The sequence below is a fragment of the Grampus griseus genome (assembly GCF_964374135.1).
Source record: "Grampus griseus genome assembly, chromosome: 9".
NCBI classification, from domain to species: domain Eukaryota; kingdom Metazoa; phylum Chordata; class Mammalia; order Artiodactyla; family Delphinidae; genus Grampus; species Grampus griseus.
The window spans coordinates 21,996,819-22,015,229 of record NC_139003.1 but is presented as its reverse complement, the minus strand read 5'-3'; the positions used below and the strand labels follow the sequence as shown (position 1 = coordinate 22,015,229).

Sequence of the window (18,411 nt, the reverse complement as noted above, 5' to 3'; positions counted from 1 at the left end):
ATGAATGAAAACTAAGAGAATTTGTCACCAGCAGACCTATCCTAAAGAATGGCTAAAGGAAGTTCTCTAATTAGAAAGGAAAAGATAAAAGGAGTCTCGGACTATCAGCACAAAACAAAGAACACACTAAGCAAAACTATGCTTCTTTTCAAGTGTCCATGGAACATATGCCAAGATAGACCATATCCTGGGCAATAAAATGAACATCAATACATTTTAAAAAGTTAAAATATACAGAGTACATTCTCCAACCACAATGGAATCAAACTGGAAGTCGATAACAGAAAGATGACAGGAAAACCTCCAACACTTGTAACTAAACAACACACAGGACTTCCCTGGTGGCACAATGGTTAAGAATCCACCTACCAATGCAGGGGACACAGGTTCGAGTCCTGGTCCGGGAAGATCCCACATGCCACAGAGCAACTAAGTCCACGCGCCACAACTACTGAGCCTGCGCTCTAGAGACATGAGCCACAACTACTGAGCCCATACGCTGCAACTACTGAAGCCCACGTGCCTAGAGCCCATGCTCCACAACAAGAGAAGCCACCACAATGAGAAGGCTGCACACCACAACAAAGAGTAGCCCCCGCTCACCGCAACTAGAGAAAAGCCAGTGCGCAGCAATGAAGACCCAACGCAGCCAAAAATAAATAAATAAATAATTTATAAAACAACAACAACACATGTCTAAATAATCCATGGATCAAAGAGGAAGTCTTAAGGGAGATAAAAAGATACACTGAACTAAATGAAAATGAAAATTCAACATATCAAAATTTGTGAGACACAGCTAAATCAGTGCTGAGAGAAATTTACAGCACTAACTACATGCATTAAAAAAGAGAACAACTCTTAAATCAATAATCTAAACTCCTACCTCAAGAATCTAGAAACAAGAGCAAAATAAGCAGAAGGAAGGAAATAAAGATAAGAGCAAAACAATAAAATTTAAAACAGAAAAACAAAGAGAAAATTGATGAAACCAAAAGCTGGTTCTTTGAAAGGATCAATAAAATGGACAAACCTGTAGTGAAGAAAAAAAAGAGAAAAGACACAAATTACCAACATTAGGAATGAAACATGGACTATCACTTTAGATATTACAGACTTTAGAAGGATAATAAGGGAACACTACAAACAACTCTACGCACATAAATTTGAAAACTTGGATGAAATGGACTACTTCCTCTAAAAACACAAACCCACAACTCATCCAATATGAAACAAACAATTTGAATAGCCCCATAACTATCAAAAAATTAAATTCAAAATTTAAAAACTCTCAAAAAAGAAATCTCCAGGCTCAATGGTTTTACTGGACAATTCTACCAAATGTTTAAGAAAGAATTAACACCAATAATATATAATCTCTTCCAGAAAACAGGAGGGAACATTTCCCAACTCATTTTATGAGACCAATATTACAATAATACGAAAACCAGGCAAACACAATCCAAAAAACAAACCAAAAACTACAAAGCAATGTCCCTCATGAATATAAACATAAAAATCTATAATGAAATAATAAACTGAATTCAGCAACATATAATAGGAATTATACACCATGAGTGAGTTTTACTCTATAGATACAAAACTAGTACAATATTTAAAAATCAATCAAAGCAATCTATATTATCAAGCTAAAGAAAAAAACCATATGTTATATCAACTGATGCGGTAAAAGCATTCAATAAAATTCAATAGTCATTCAGGATAGAAACTCTCAGAAAAATAGGAACAGGAGGAAACTTCCTCAACCTGATACAACTAACATTATCCTTAATCATGAAAAACTGAATGCTTTCCCACTAAGTTTGGGGTAAAGACAAGGATGTTCGCTCTAAGCACTCTTACTTCACATAGTTCTGGAGGTTCTAGCCAGTACAGTAAGGCAATAAAAGGAAATAAACAGATACAGTCTGGAAAGGAAGAAATAAAACTGCCTTTTTTTTATATGACATGATTGTCTACATAGAAAAGCCCAAGAAATCTACCCCAAAAATTTCTCCTTTACCTAATAAGTGAGTTAGCAAGGTCTCAGGATACAAGATAAATATAAAAAATAAGCTATATTTCTATACGCTAGCAATGAACACATGGACACCAAAATTAAAAATGCAATACCATTCACAATTGCTCAAAAAAAGTAAATACTTATGTGTAAATCTAACAAAACATGTATAGGATTTATACGCTGAAAACTATACAATGCTGATGAAAGAAACAACTAAAGAAAGCCTGTGCGCAACAACAAAGACCCAATGCAGCCAAAAATAAATGATAAATAAAATAAATACAAAAAAAAAAGTACAGCAATATTTCTTTGTAAATGTAAACAAGTTTATTCTAAAATTTACATGGAAAGGCAAAGGAATTAGAGTAGCTAAAATAATTTTGTAAAGAAAAATAAAGTGGGACTAATCAGTCTAACCAATTTTAAGTATCCAATTTATTATATAGCTACAGTAATCAAGACTGTGATATTGGCAGAGGGATAGACACATAAATCAATGGAACAGAATACAGAACCCAGAAATAGATGCATGTAAGTATACCCAACTTGTTTCTGACAAAGGTGAACACACCAATTCAATGGAGGAAAGGTAATCTTTTTAACAAATGGTGCTAGAGCAATTGGACATCCACAATCAAAAAATTAATCTCAATCTAAGTTGCACATCTTATACAGAAATGTATCATGGACTTAAATGTAAAACCTAAAATATAAAACTTTTAGAAAAAAGCATATAGAAAATCTTTGATACCTAGGCTAGGCAAAGAGTTCTTAGACTTGACAACAAAAGCATGATCCATAAAAGGAAACACTGCTATACTGGACTTCACCCAAATTGAAAACTTTTGCTCCTTGAAAGACCCTGTTAGGAGGATGAAAAGACAGGCTACAGACTGGCAGAAACTATTTGCAAACCATGTATCCAACAAAGGACTAGTAGGTAGGATATGTAAAGAACACTCAAAATTCAACAATTAAAAAGCGAACAATCCAATTGGAACACAGGCAAAAAACATGAACAGACATTTCACTGAAGAAGGTATACAGATACACAAATGGCAAATAAGCACAGGAAGAGATATTCAACGTCATAAGTCATTAGGGAAATGCAAATCACAAGGGCAATAATATGCTACTACACACCTATCGGAATGGCTAAAATTAAAAATGGCAACACCACCAAATGCTGGTGAGGATGTGGAGAAACTGGATCACTCATACACTGCTGGTGGGAATGTAAAATGGTCCAGCCACTCTGGAAAACAGTTTGGCAGCTTCTTAAAAAACTACAAATGCAACTGCCATACAATCTAGAAATTGCACTTCTGGGCACTAATCCCAGAGAAATGAAGACTTATTTTCACACAAAAATCTGTACACAAATGTTTATAGCACCTTTACGTGTGATAATCAAAAAGGGGAAGCAATTCAAATGTCCTTCAATAGGAAAATGGTTAAACTGTGGTGCATGTATGGAATGCACCATGGAATACTACTCAGGAATAAAAAGGAATGAACTACTAATACGTGCAACAACCTGGAAGAATCTCCAGAGAATTTGCTGACGGAAAAATCCAATCCCAAAACTTATATATTGTATGATTCCATTTATATAGCATTTGTGAAAGACAAAACTATAGAAATGGAGAACAGATTAGTGGTAGCCACGGGTTAAGGCACAGGTGAGGGTGGAAAGTGGGTATGAGGGATCCTTGTGGTCATGGAAATGTTCTGTAGCCAGACTGTATTTATCAATGTCAATATCATGGTTGGGATAGCGCAGCTCAGTTTTGCAAGATGTTACTATAGGAAACTGAGTAAAGGGTACAAGGAATCTCTTTTATTTCTTACAATTCCATGTGAATCTACAATTACCTCAAAATAAAAAGTTTAATTAGAAAAAATACTAGATTAAAAACCTCAAAATATAAAAGGAGATAGGCAATTATTCTGTATTATAAAAAGCAGATAGAAATATCCCAATTTCCAAAAAATTGAAATTAATTTCAGGTACCACCATTATTGAGTCAAACTTTGGTTATGAACTGAGGAATTGAAGGGAAAGAAATCAGTTTTCATTCACAAAATTCAACTTCCAGGAGAAAAAAAAAATGAAGCTATAGACAAATCTATTTATCTGAAAAAGACTTCAGCTCTTACAAATTTTAATTTTAAGAAGGTTCCAAAAGAAATGCATTAAGCAGTCTTTAAAACGTTGTCCGTACTGCTCAGAGAAAATATGGTATTTTTAATCAAAGTACTTCCCTCTCAGAATAACTTATTCCAGAAAGGTGGGTCACAATTGCAAATAAAGGGAGGTAGACAGAGAGGCAGGAGCTGAAGACATTTGTGATAGAAGAAATGAGGCTGGAGGAAGCACTGGGACAGTGTGGCCGAAGTGAGAGTACCCAGGACGTCACACCAGGTCTCCAACATCAACTTCCTCATCCTGCACACAAATCCTAGTTCTATCTCCTTTACTGAACTTCAGGTAAATCACATAATCTCTGGACTAAAATTTCCTCCTCCTCAAAGACAGAGATAACATTTTTTACCTCCCATCAAACAGGATATTTGCAAGGATAAATATCTGTACAGCACAAAAATGTTTGAAATAAAGGTCCCAAGAAATAGTATCTGCAAATGTGGTTCATTTAAAACATTTAATTTAAGTCTATTTTATTTGGGGAAACATGCATAACAGAAGACAGTAATTTTGAAGGAGACTGGGGAAAGAGAAAGACAAAATGAATGAGATTTAAACAAAGTCAACACCCCAGTTTATTTTCTCCGTTGTCTTGAGGTTACTGGTAGAAAATTCAGTATTGCTAAAGGCATGTGGTACCCCTATCCACTAGCAAAACCATCTTAATAGGATGGATTTTCCACAGCAGACTTTAAGATGTTGAAAAAAACTAAACAACCAACCAAAATCTCACAAGACTGAAAATCCACCAGGGATCTGGGGAGTGGTTTTCATCATCACACTGAAAAATGTCAACAGCATGGAAATAAGCAGTAATGCACTCTTAAATTTCATTTTACCTGAATTGCAGCACTAATTTAATTTTGCCTGGTATTTTAGTTACTCATTCAAGTCTGTCTGACTCCACTTGAATCTAAGCTCTTTGATTACAAAAATCACAATTCACACTCATCTTTACATGTCCTGTAGCCCATAAATTTGCATGTAGTTGCACTGTGCAAATATGGAATTGAACAAACATGCACAAGTATAATCTATTGATCCCAGTTTTAAGGAAGATACTTAAGGTGTTCCAAGATAGAGGCTGACGTCCTGGAACTTATTAGCCTCAGTCCTGGAACTTATTAAATACTGTTTTTATCAGTTTCTCAATTTATAGTAAGCTCAATTATGTGAATGGAGATTTTTAATGATAATCTGAAAAACAGCTTTCAAAGATAAGTCCTGAGCTCAGAAAAACATCAGCCCAGACAGTAAGAAACTTTTAGCTGTGATTCATACCAGGCATGACATGCTGTTTTTTGTCAATAATCGGCTATTAGATTTTTTTTAAGTTTTTATTTTCTAGTCTTTACTTACCAGTGTCTAGTCTTGACTTGACATGCTGATACCTTGGGTTTTGTGGTATCCTCTTGGTCAGATACTAAAAAATAATAAAATTCACAAATAATTGGGTTAATGTAAGGGTAAGGGTGGCAAAGTTGGAAAAGAGATAAGATACTTTAAAAATTAGAACAAATGCTAAAATTTCATTGAATTTAAAGATGGAAGGAGCTCTAGAGGGCCAACCGTTCCTTCAAATAGGACACTTCACACTACAGTATCTCCACAGGTGAAGATGGTTATCATGTTTCTGTCAAAACATTTCCATATTTTGTCAAAATAATCTCATAGCGCTATGTAATTAGGAAAAAAAGCTCTTAAAAATTATTTCCAACACTGAGTCAAAATTGATCTAATTTCCATCCAGTCCACTGGTACAACCCAGAATAAGCCATTCCATCCTGCCTCAAGCAATCCATTAAAATAACTAAAGGCAGCTCTCTTGTTCTTTTTAATTTTACTCTTTATATGATGGTTTGTAGGCCATCTTCTCAGATACCCTCTAGATTTTATCCACACATGCCCTAAAAAGTGGCACGCAGACCTGAGCACAGTGCCCAGATGTTGCCAGGCCAGGACCCGCTGCTTGCCTTGAGTCTGACGCTCCACAGAAGTCACCACGACGGCATCTGCTCTCGGGGCAGCTGGGGCGTATCATGGGCTCAAGGAAAGTTTATGGTCAGCAAAATGCTATGTCAGGTCTCCCCTGTCCTACGCTCTGGGAGTAAACTCTGAATCCAAGTACCAGGCGTTTACCCATATTAAATTTCAGTGGCATTTTCAAAAGGCATTAAGTGAGGGAAGGCTAATGAATAAAAACATTACAAAATACAGTTTTATTGCTCAGGCTTTTTTCTGGACTACAAGTATGAAAAGTATATGTTCAGTAACTGGTAGCTGTGGAAAAGGAAATTAAAACTGGGCAATACCCTTCCAGCTTCACTTCATCTTCTGCCACTCTCCCACATGTTCCCAAGTTGAAGCTGCCCAAATGTTCCCGAAATTTGCCACACTCACTCAGGTTCCAGTCATAGCAAATGTCTGCCTAGAATGCCTTTCCTCAACTTGTCCATGGGTAACACTTCACTTCCTCTATAAAGCTGTCCAAGGTGGAATTAGGTACTTTCTCTCTGGTTCCTAGAGTACTGACACCTTGTACTATTGTTCACACCTCGACCTTCTTGCCTAGTCTAGAATTTCCTTGAAGGCAGGGACAATAACTTACTCAAATTTGTTTTCACCCAGTACCTAGCACATGGTGGGCACATTTATTGATATTCAACCAATAAATGAATATCTAGAATGAGGATTATATTACAGCAACTACATAGTTCCTTAGAACAGAACGTCAAACTTTATAACCTGTGTCACTTGCCCTTGAAAACATAGTTAACTACAGCACGTCCTGTTGGAGGATTGAAAAATAAATTTACATATTAAAATACCTTTTCAAATGACCCACAAAGCATAAAAAAAAAAAAAATAGGGTACATTTCAATGTCTTACAGAATATCTATTGGTCAGAGTTCTGGACTTCAGAGACCAGGAAGAATTTTTAAAAACTGGGGTACCTACAGAGAATTATCAACATTTAATTTTGACAAGGACATCAAAAACAAAGCAAAACCTCACAACTACCGTCTGCTATTTTAATACTTAAAAAGTAAGAAAGAAAGAAAAAAACCCAGAATAAAAAGGTCAGTCCTTTAGTGCTACTAAAAAACTCATTGATATTGTCTGTGTTTTTCATTTCACCCCAGGCAAGTAAAACCTTTGTCATGGACGCTTAGCATTGGTCCTCAGAAGTAGAACCCCTGAGCTACTTTATCCTCAGAGAAAGGCTGGAAAGCTCCTTTCTCCTTCTGATCAGCAACCCGCCATCGGTAAGAGAAAGTGACCAATGCCAATTCCAACTCCCTCTTAGATGAAGAAAGAGAAGATTCTTAAGTGAGAAAAGGAAAATACTCAAAGACTGAAAAGGAGGACTGTAGGATGAGTTCTTCAGAGGGAGGCAATATTGTGGCAAAACAAAACAGAAACAAAAAACCCAGGGGAAAACATGTGCCTGGTAAATTTAGGAAAGCTAAAACTGGAACTTAGTTATCTTAAGCTAAGGGATTTTCTTTTTTCTCTGTCATTATCCTTCCTTCCTTTGTATTTTTATAACTCCTCTCTGTATTTTTATAATTTCTATATGCTGTTTCCTGTTTTTACTTTTGTTTTGTTTTTCCCACTAGTTTCCTAGCAAAGCTCCTTTGAAAGATTCCAGGCTAGTCTCTGCTGAACCAAGGGGATTTGTCCATACCTCAGCCAACATAGCTAAGAAGTGAGGGTGTCTCTGGGGACCAGGTGTGGTGGCAGCAGAATGATGGGGGGAGAGAGTGTGGACAGCTGCAGTCGCTGAGCCCTTCCCACCCCCGGTTTTCCCTTACATAGACTAATGAGAAATCCATATGCTACAGTACAAAAATGTAGTGTTTCTTTCCCATTTTCCCATTTTGGTCCAAATTCTTGTTCCTGACTTTCTGGTACCAACCATAACGTAAAACTATTTGTGTTCCACTCTACGCAGTGCACCACAGAGTTTATGGAACTGCCAGACTTTTTTCCTTAAAATCCTTGCTTTGGGGGTGACTGTTTCTTGACCTACTGACCAACTAGCTTTTTTTCAATTACATAAACAGGATGGAATGGTGGAAAGTGAAAGAGCTGAGAAAAGCAGCTGTTTCAAGGAGGACTATTCATTCATTCAACAAAGCCTTATTGAGCACCAACAATTCATTCAGTGGACATTTACTGGATGCCTACTAGGAGTAAGCCACCGTGCTAAGGACACAGAGGTAACAAAACACAGTCCTTCCCATCCAGCTCTCGCTGATGCTGGGAAGAGAGACAAGTGAACAGACGTCACACTGCATGATGAACAAGCAGAGGGAAGCAGGGGGTGCAACAGGAGCATGTAAGATTGGCACCTAATCCAGACTAAAAGAGTCAGGAACTATTTCCTGAGGGGTGACTTCTGAGCTGAAATCCAAGGGCTGAGAAAGTTAGTCAAGTTAAAGGAGTGGTGGGTGGGAGCTACAGGGTTCCTGGTAACTGATAGACCTGGAGGATAGCGGGCAATATGGGGTCAAATGAGGCTGAAGAGGCAGGCAGGGGAAGAACACAAAGGGCCTTGTATCCATGCTAAGAAACCTAGATTTTATCCTGTAGATCAAACAGAGGCAATTTTGCTCCCCCAACTCATGGGGTCACCTGTCAATGTCTGGAGACATTTTAGGTTGTCAGAACTGGGTGGTGGGTGTGCTACCATCAAGTAAGTAGAGGCCAGGGATGCTGCTAAACATTCTACAATGTCAGGAAGACCCCCAACCCCGAAAAAGAATTAGCTGACCCCAAATGTCAATAGTGCTGAAGCTGAGGAACCCTGGTGTAGATGATGGGAGTCACTGAAGAAGGTTAGGGAGAAGGGATGGGATTCTATTTCCATTTTAGAAAGATCACTCTGGCAGCACTCTGGAGAACTAATAGGATCATAGTCAAGAATGGAGGCGCAAAGATCAGGTAAGAGGTTGTGCTCGGAGGATCTGTGGTCCTAAGAAAGCAGCAGTAGAGATGAGGAGAGGGAGACAGTTTTAAGAAGTCTTTAAGATATAAAATCTTTAAAACTGACTAGTGTAACAGGGGAAGGACAGTGATACCATTCCCCAAAAAAGGGACTACGGAGGAAGCATATATTGAAAAACATGATGTGTTCTGTTTGGGGCATTTTGAATATAAGGTATCTGTGGGTTATCCAAAACGGAAGTGGTAAGCTGGCTATCTGGGGGGTCTGGAGATCAGGAGAGATTTCTGGACTAGAAAAAACAAGATTTGGGGGAAGCCATGGGAATGTACACAATCACCACTGGAGAGTGTATAGGCTGAGAAGAAAAAAAAAAACAACATTTACCTTCAGGTGGAGAAAAAAACTGTGGGTGAAACTTGCAAGAGGCCAGAAGAAAGTGGGTCATGAGAATTAAAGAAGAAGAGTTTCAGGAAGAAGAAAATGGTCAACAGTGATCAATGCTGTCAAGTCAGAGAACAAGAGGTCAAATATGAACAAGCGAACAAGAATGCAGGTCAGGGAAGAGAAAACAGAAAAGTGAATTTGGATTGAACACACCAGGACACTGCTGATGACCCTGCTGGATGCAGTTACAGTAAATTGACAGGAGCAGAAGCAAAAACAGCAGGTTGAGTGTTATGAGAAGGGAGGATAGTAGCCAGATGGTCTTTTTTTCCCCCTTCAGAGTTGCTAAGGAATAGTTTTTGTTGTTTGAAGAAAGGAGAGATTTGAGGATGTTTATAAGCTAATGGGCTGGATAAGAGGTTGAAAATGAAGCAAGCAGGTATGAAAACAAGGGAGCGGGAAAGGATGAGGCCCAGAGCCCAGGTGGAAGGTGCAGCTTTGGACGTATATTTAAGATAATGTAATAAGATAGGTGGTCATAATGAAGTTCAACAAGAGAAGGGAGAAAGCTAAGAAAGTTGATGTTTGTGGTACTCATACAGGCTCTTTGAAAGCAACCAAAAACGACAGAAGCCCTTTGGGGGCTTACATCTCTAGGGAGGGTCAAAAGATAATGCCCTCTCTGTTTACCCACCCCATCCCTGCTCCTTAACCTCTGGTTGGCTTTTAAGACCCAGCACAAACACATCTTCCGGGAAGATTCCTCCTCTGGGGGGCCCAGTCAGATAGAAATCTCTTCCCTGCCTGGATTGTCACAGCACTTTGTACCATTAACACTCCTCACTGCCTGCACTTGGGACAGAGGCTCTACCTCTGTACCTGCTACAAGGCCTTGCACCAGTGTGAGAACAATAAGTACACCAAATGGATGGAAATGGTTCTGAGAGCTGAGCAACACGCAGTGTGCGTGCTAGTGCCCCGTGGACAGCACAGACATCGAGGGCTCGAGGAACCTGAAACAAAAAGATAGCTCTCACACTGCGGGTGATAAGGGAGACTGCATGGAAGAAGTGGCACTGGAGCTGTTTTAAGGGTTGAGCTTCTGTGGATAAAAAGATGGGGAAAAGCGGGCTTCCCTGGTGGCGCAGTGGTTGAGAGTCCACCTGCTTATGCAGGGGACACGGGTTCGTGCCCTGGTCCGGGAAGATCCCACATGCCGCGGAGTGGCTGGGCCCATGAGCCATGGCCGCTGAGCCTGTGCATTGGGAGCCTGTGCTCCACAACAGGAGAGGCCACAACAGTGAGAGGCCCGCGTACCGCACAAAAAAAAAAAAAAAAAAAAAAAAAGATGGGGAAAAGGGATGGAAAAAGTATTCTAAGTGGAGGAAATTATAATAGCAAGGCCACTTTAAAAGCATGTTTAAAGAATGGCAAATTGTTCTATTTGCTGGAGAAGACACAACAACAACAATAAAGGTAATTGCTGCTAAAATTTATTGAGCACTTAACTATGTTGTCAGGCACTCAGCTAAGCATTTCTCTCCATTATCTCATTTAATCCTCACAACCACCAATAAGGTATATACTAGTATTATCCTCATTCTATATATTAGGAAGCAGGCATAGAGAGGTGGAGTGACTTCCTGAGGTTAGCTGGTAAGAGTGGTAGAACCTGGAATTAAACTGGGCAGTCTGGCTCTAGAGCTTGAACTCTTAAACACTTTACTGTGCAGCCTCATTCAGGCAGGGGTTCTGGAAACGGGGTCCACTGATGGGCTTTAGGAGGTCCATGAGTCCCATGAAACTATATGTAAAACTTTGAGTATATGTACATTTTTCTAGGGAAAGGGTCCTTGACTTTCACCAAATTTTCAAAGGGGTCTATAACCCCAAAACGTTTCAGAACGGTGGGTATATGGAATCCTGTGCTGTAAGGTTGGACATGGATACGTAGGCACCAGGTGGAGATCCCTGAATTTAGGCTGAGGGTCTGGACTAGGCCCTGAAGACAATGGAAGATATCAAAAACACTGAGATATGAGCCACACAATCAAAGGAGTATTTTGGTAGATTACTAATATATGCAAAGTGAGACCCGGCTTTGTGAATACATGGATGTTGTAGAAAAGGGAGAAGAATGAGAAGTCAACAGTGGGATTTTTCTGAAGGAAAATCACTTAAAAAATGAGGGAGATTGTCTGAATCACAAGTCATTCAAAAATGAATGAGCTTTTCTGACTTCCCACTTCTTTTAAAATGGAACTCACAAGGTTGTTCACATTGAAATTGTAATGTATGTAGTAAGATTTACATTTAAGGACTAAAAAAAATTCCATTATATATTTTGTTCAAAATTTCTCTACTTCTCTCATTTGTATAAAGAGGACGTCAATAAAATAAAGGGACTAGGTGTCAACTTTAAAAGAGATTTTTGTTTATAGGAGTTTTAATCTGGACCAATCCTACCAATCTCAAACACCAACCTTGACCCATGTTTGCATGTGCAGCAGCCCCTACTCTGCCAGCAGCCACCACCTGGGGCTGACTGTAGTTTTCAAGATGGCCACAACAGAACTTCCCAACCACTCACACTGTGATGTTGACACTCCTCCCAATGAGGGGTGGGGGCCTATGTTCCCTCCCCTTGAATCTGGACGGGCCTGTGACTGATGGAAGTGATGCCATACGACTTCTGAGTCTAGATCATAAAAGACAATACGGCTTCCACCTGGTTCTTTTGGGACACTTGTTCTTGGAACCCAGCTCAAGCTACAAGGAAGGCCAAGTCACATGGAAAAGGCCATTGTAGGTGATACGGCTGACAGCACCAGCTGAGTTCCCAGCCAACAGACTATATCTTCCTAGAAACTCTAGACCCAGTTTCTGTCTGCAAAACCACATGAGAGAGCCCAAGTAATTGCCTAGCTGAGCCTAGTCAACCTCCAGAACTGTAAGCGATAATAAATAAATGACTATTGTTGTTTTAAGCCACTATATATGGGGGAGACTCATAAGAAACCAATATATAATTGGAACGCCAACCCACCCTTTTTACTTCCTAGCTAAGCTCGTTGGTTTTTTTTTTTTTTTTTTTTGGCCTTGCCGCACGACAAATGGGATCTTAGTTCCCCCACCAGGGATCGAACCCATGCCCCCTGCAGTGGGAGCGTGGAGTCTTAACCACTGGACTGCCAGGGAGGTCCCTCTAGCTAAGCTCCTTGGGAGAAAACAGAAAAACAAAAACTACACTGAGTAACTGCAACTTACTCCTCCATCCACTGCAATGTGGCTACTACTGTCCCCATCATTCTACTGTGGCTCCCGTAGGAGCTAGCCAATGTCAGAGATCCCCTAACTGCTAAATATAATGGCTGCTTTTCAGTCTCTAACTTACCTGACCTTTCTGTACACTGTTATATAGTCCCACCTTCAGCTTTCACTTGGCTTCAGTAACAGCTCTCTCTAATGCTCCAATCACACACGGATGATTCTTCTGTCAGCCACTTAAACACTGTGTTCCCCAGGATTCCATCTTCTTAATCTACAGGTTCTCTGTCGGCCATTTAGGTTTAATTCCATTTACATGCTTCTAATTTCCAAATAGTGAACTCTAGCCTTGACTTCTTCCAGCTCAGATATATTCATTTACTCATTTAACAAATATTTAAGGAACAATTATTGTGTGCTAGGCAGTGGCACAGTACAGACAAGGTCCTATCTTATCTTCCTGTAAGTATGCCAAAAATAAACAAGCAAATAAAATAATTACAGGTCATGGCCTACTGGGTGAAGACAGCATATTGAACAAATGCATCTAATTTCACTTCCTTCCAAAACCTCAGTAAAACCTCATTAAAAGGATACTATTTTACAGACACGAAGTCCAAAAAAAAAGAGAGTAAGAGTGGGAGAAGTGATAACAAGTGATTTCTGAAGTCTAGAAGGCACATCAACAAGTGAAAATGACTTGATGGACTCAAGAAAATCGAAGGGAAAGCCAAGAAAAATTCTTGAAAGGCCCAGGAATTGGCAGCCCCAGGCACCTCCAGAAGTGGGAGTAAAAGGAGTGACTGAAATAAGCAAGACTGCTTGAAGGCTGAATGAGAAGCTACTGGATCTCCAAAACCTTCTCCCTCTGTGCCACTAGGTGATTGCCCTTCCCTCACCATAGCAGGTATCTACAGATTTATTCCCTGGAAAGGGTTTCTGGACTGGGGGGTGTCTCCAGATACAGAGAAAGGATATCATTACTGAAAATAGGGGTAGTAGGTGAATGATGCATACTAATGTTGAAATTTAGCCCCTAACCTTAATTCTTCCAGGAATTCAACTAGGCCTTTACTCTCAGGAGAGGGGAGTTCTCTGGAGAAAATGACCAGCCTGAGAGGAAAGAGCTGAAGATACAGATTTGGGAAAGGGAGTCCCCAAATCATGGCCCACTGAGATCTTCTGGTAATTAAGCTCACATCAGCAAACTCCTCCCAAATATACAGAGGTCTCAATCACCTTTTTAAGTCTCCTACTCAAAAACACAGATTAACAATTTTATGTATGGACTGAATTATGTCCCCTCCAAATTTGTATGTTGAAGCTCTAACTCTCAATGTGACTGTATTGAGATAGGACTGCACCTCTTTGGGAGGTAATTAAGGTTAAATGATGTCATAAGGGTGTGGCCAAAATCCCATAGGATTAGTGTCCCTACAAAAATAGACACCAAAGAGCTCATTCTCTTCCCTCAAGTGCACACTGAAAGAAGAGGTCATCCAAACACATAGCGTGAAAGTGGCCATCCACAAGCCAGGAGAGAGTTTTCACCAGAAACCAAATCAGCCAGCACCTTGATCTTGGACTTCCAAGCTTCCAAAACTATGAGAAATGAATTTCTGTAGTTTAAGTCACCCATTCTGTGGTATTTTGTAATGGCAGTCCAAAGCTGACTAATAAAAATATCACCAACAAAACAAAAAGAAAAATAGCAATATGGAGGAAACTGAGACTATGTAGGGAGAAAACGTATTTTAAAAAATTATCATTAGAGAACATATCCACACAAAAACTTATACAGGCATATCTCAGAGATATCGTGGGTTCTGTTCCAGACCACCCCAATAAAGTGATTTTTGTGATAAACTGAGTCACACAAATCTTTTGGTTTCCCAGTGCATATAAAAGTTATGTTTATACTAAACTGTAATCTATTGTGTGCAATAGCATTATGTCTAAAAAATATATATATGTATCTTAATTAAAAAATACTTTCTTACTAAAATATGCTAACCATCATCTGAGCTTTCAGCAAGTCGTAGTAGTAACATCAAAGATCACTGATCATCATATCAAATATAATAATAATTGAACAGTTTTAAATATTGTGGTAATTACCAAAATGTGACACAGAGACACAAAGTGAGCAAATGCTGTTGGGAAAATGTAAGATGTTCAACCTCAGTATCAACTAGGAAAATGCAAATTAAGACCATGATGAGATGTCACTACACACCTATTAAAACAACTAAAATAAAAATTATTTACAGTACTAAATGTTGCCAAGAATGTGCAAACACTGGATCTCTCATACACTGGTGCTGGGAATGTAAAATGGTATAGCCACTCTGGAAAATGGTTTGACAGTTTCTTTAAAAATAAATATAAGCTTACCATACAACACAGCAACTGCACTCCTGGGCATCTATCCCAGAGAAATGAAAATTAATGTCCACACAAAGAACTGTACCCCAAAGTTCAAATCTCTATTTGTAATGCCCCAAACAGAAAACACCCAAAATATCCTACAATAGTTGAATGGTTAAACAAACTGTTATACATCCATACCACAGAATACTAATCAGCAATAAAAAGGAATGAACTATTGCTACAGGCAACAACTTGGATGCATCTTAAGGACATTATTGGAGTGAAAAAAGCCAGTCTCAGAAGGTCACATACTGTACGATTCCATTTATGTAACGTTTTCAAAATGACAAAATTACAGAAATAAGAGGACACATTAATGGTTGCCACGGGTTAGGATGGTGAGGGGGAGGAAAGTGGATGTGACTAGTAGGGGGTAGCCTGAGGGAGATATTTGTGGTGAAGGAATAGTTCTCTATCTTGATTGTAAATTGACACACTTGCAAATCTTGATTATATCAAATCTACACATGTGATAAAATAGCCTCAAACTATACACACATTGTACAAATGTCAGATTCCTGGTTTTTATATCGTACTATATTTACATAAAATATAGTCACTGGGTGAAGGGTACATGGGGCCACTTTGTACTATTTTTGCAACTCCCTGTGAATTTATATTTATTTCAAAATAAAGGTTTTTTAAAAGGACGTCAGAGTCCAAAACACAGTTCTTAAGAATTAAAAACGTGATGGCAGAAATTAAAAACTCAATAGAGGGATTGGAAGATAGAGTTAAATCTCTCAAAGAGAACAAAAAGACAAAGATCTGGAAAACAGGAGATAAAATTTAAGAAAATTAGGGAACCAGTCATATAGAAGCAACATCAGAATAATGAATTCAAGAAAGAGAGGATAGAGAAAATTGAGGAAGAAAGTCAACAACAAACGATTTTTTAAAATTTTGCGGAATAGAAAGGACATGAGTTTCTGGCGCCCACAAAGATAAGTGAAAATAGACACATAACAAGGAATTTTTTGTGAAACATCATAACACTGGTGACACAGAAAATTCTACAAGCTTCCAGAAAGGAACAATCAAGTCACATACAATGGAACACAATGGCTTTGAACTTCTCCACAACAAAAACTGAACAGTAGAAGACCACAATGCAATGTTTTCAATATGCTGATGATTTCCAACCAAGAATTCTATACTTAACCAAACTCTCAGGGAAATAAATATGAAGGTAGAATAATAACATTTTTAGACATGCCTAATGTCATAGACATAAATTTAAAATATTTATTTCTTATGCACTCTTTCTCAAGAAACTACCAGTAATTGTGCCCCATGAAAACAAGAGAGTGAGCTGAACATCTTTATCCAGAGCACAAATGGACAACCGCACAGGGCAACCCAGCTCTTCTACCCCTACACTCCTAAGACTATTCCTCTTTTTTCTCCCATATTTCTGATCTCATTAATGGCATCAGCACCAATGAGTAGCCCAAGCTGAAAACCTAAGTCATCCATCACACTCTCATTTCTCAAAGCTCATTATTAAGTCATGATGATTTTATCCCCTAAGTATTTCTCTCTGTCCCTAGTTCCATGGCCTTACTTTAGGTCCATATCATAATAACCACCTAACCAATCTCCCTATCCCCAGTTCTGGACTCCTCAATCCATTCTCCACAATGTGGCTACAACCACTGCCTAAAATGCACATCTGACCATGCAACTCGGCTACTTAAAACTCCAATGCTTCTCAAATTCTGACCAGCAGGCAAAATAAATACACAGTGGTCAAACCACTACTCTCCACACATACCCCCCCGACATCCACGGTAGACATTATAATCCATCATGGCACTCCCCTACAGAGCCTAAACTCAACCTCACAACTTTCTCAGCAAAGCTCACAGGCATCCATCCTGAGATGAGACACGCTGCAACTCCTGTTCACTGTAAAGGCCAAGAATGCTGGCAAGGTACAGAAGGCCCTTCCAGACTTGACTCCTGCCTCTCTACAAGGAACTGTCCACTTTCATGGTTCTCAGCTCCTAAACTTGGCTCAAGATGTTCTCTCTACCTGGGATGCTTCTTCACCTGGTTAGTAACTTGGGATTTCAGACCATCTCCAGGACCCTTCTCTCACTCCCTCGGTTGAGTCCTAGCTTTCTTCTGTGCTCCCCTAACATCCTGTTTCCCAACCACATTGAACTCAAATTTCGTTTATAAGTCTTCCTCACTAGACTGAACTTGTTAAAGGACTAAAAGGCCTTGTCTTATCTTTTTGTATTTCTAGCACTCCCTGCACCTTAGGAATCCAGTAAACATTTGTTGAGATGAAATGACCACATATGCAGCAAGGCACTGGAGGTGAAACAGACAAAAAAGTAAAACGTCTTAATCGAGCAGAGGGTAAAACTAATGTCATATTTTGCGTCCTTTCCAAATGGCTTGGTCTGCTTATTCCTCCTCTTTCTGTACCCCAATAATCAGAAATGATGGCTCCTTTGATTCTGTTCCTTTAGCGTTTTGGGCTTCATCCAGATGTTACTTATATTTTGTAACTGCCACTCCTAGACTGTAAGCCCTTTGAGGGAAGGGACTTGTGTCTTCATGCACTTCGCTCCTTTGAGCGACAAATACAGTAAGCCTGTGCGGGATGGTGGCCAGGCTGCCCGGGCTCGGAGTCCCCCAGGCCCGCTCCTCCCCCTCCCTCCCCGCTCCAGACCCCTCCTCACGCCGCGGCTTCCCGCCTTCTGGAGGGCGGAAGTCCACGTATTCCCTGCCCACGTGGAGCCTTTTCCGGTACGCCCGCCCCCTCCGATTCTCCGATCTGGACCTGGCCCTCACCTCAGGATTCCCAATGTGCCTCCGGACAGACATATTTGCTCCAACCGACCACGCTCGGGGTTCTAGCCTCACCGGTAACCTCTAACCCTAGCTTCCTACTCCCACAATCCAGCTCAGCAGCCTCTCTACAACCTCTTCTCCGATTGGCCTGCCTTCTCCTGCCAGCCAATGGATGCCCTGTTTACTCTCTTATTGCGGGGTCAAGGGAGAGTGAGACGCCACTCTGGTTGCCAAGGGCAACGCGGGACACCGGCTGCCGAGGTCCTTTGGGCTCTCCGCTGGGCCCGCTGACGCCAGCTTCAGCGCGGGTAGAGGGGCGCGAGGGGGGAGGGGCAGGTTGCCGAC

The 18,411-nt window shown here is 39.9% G+C and overlaps 1 protein-coding gene across 2 annotated transcripts in view; it reads right to left on the bottom strand.

Annotated features, from left to right (window-relative positions):
- Positions 1-18,164, bottom strand: part of CEP41 (centrosomal protein 41) — a 42,223-nt gene extending 24,059 nt beyond the window's left edge. The window contains exons 1-3 of one of the 2 annotated variants that reach the window (XM_082662317.1): positions 18,067-18,122; positions 15,226-15,256; positions 5,589-5,652 (exon numbers count right to left, since the gene is read on the bottom strand). In XM_082662317.1, coding sequence (XP_082518443.1) covers positions 5,589-5,652; positions 15,226-15,228 — 67 coding nt within the window. In that variant the 5' untranslated portion in view covers positions 15,229-15,256; positions 18,067-18,122. Of the gene's footprint in view, positions 1-5,588; positions 5,653-15,225; positions 15,257-18,066 lie in introns of both variants that reach the window. The other variant, XM_082662316.1, reaches the window with a different exon arrangement.
- Between the last annotated feature and the right edge of the window lie 247 nt (positions 18,165-18,411).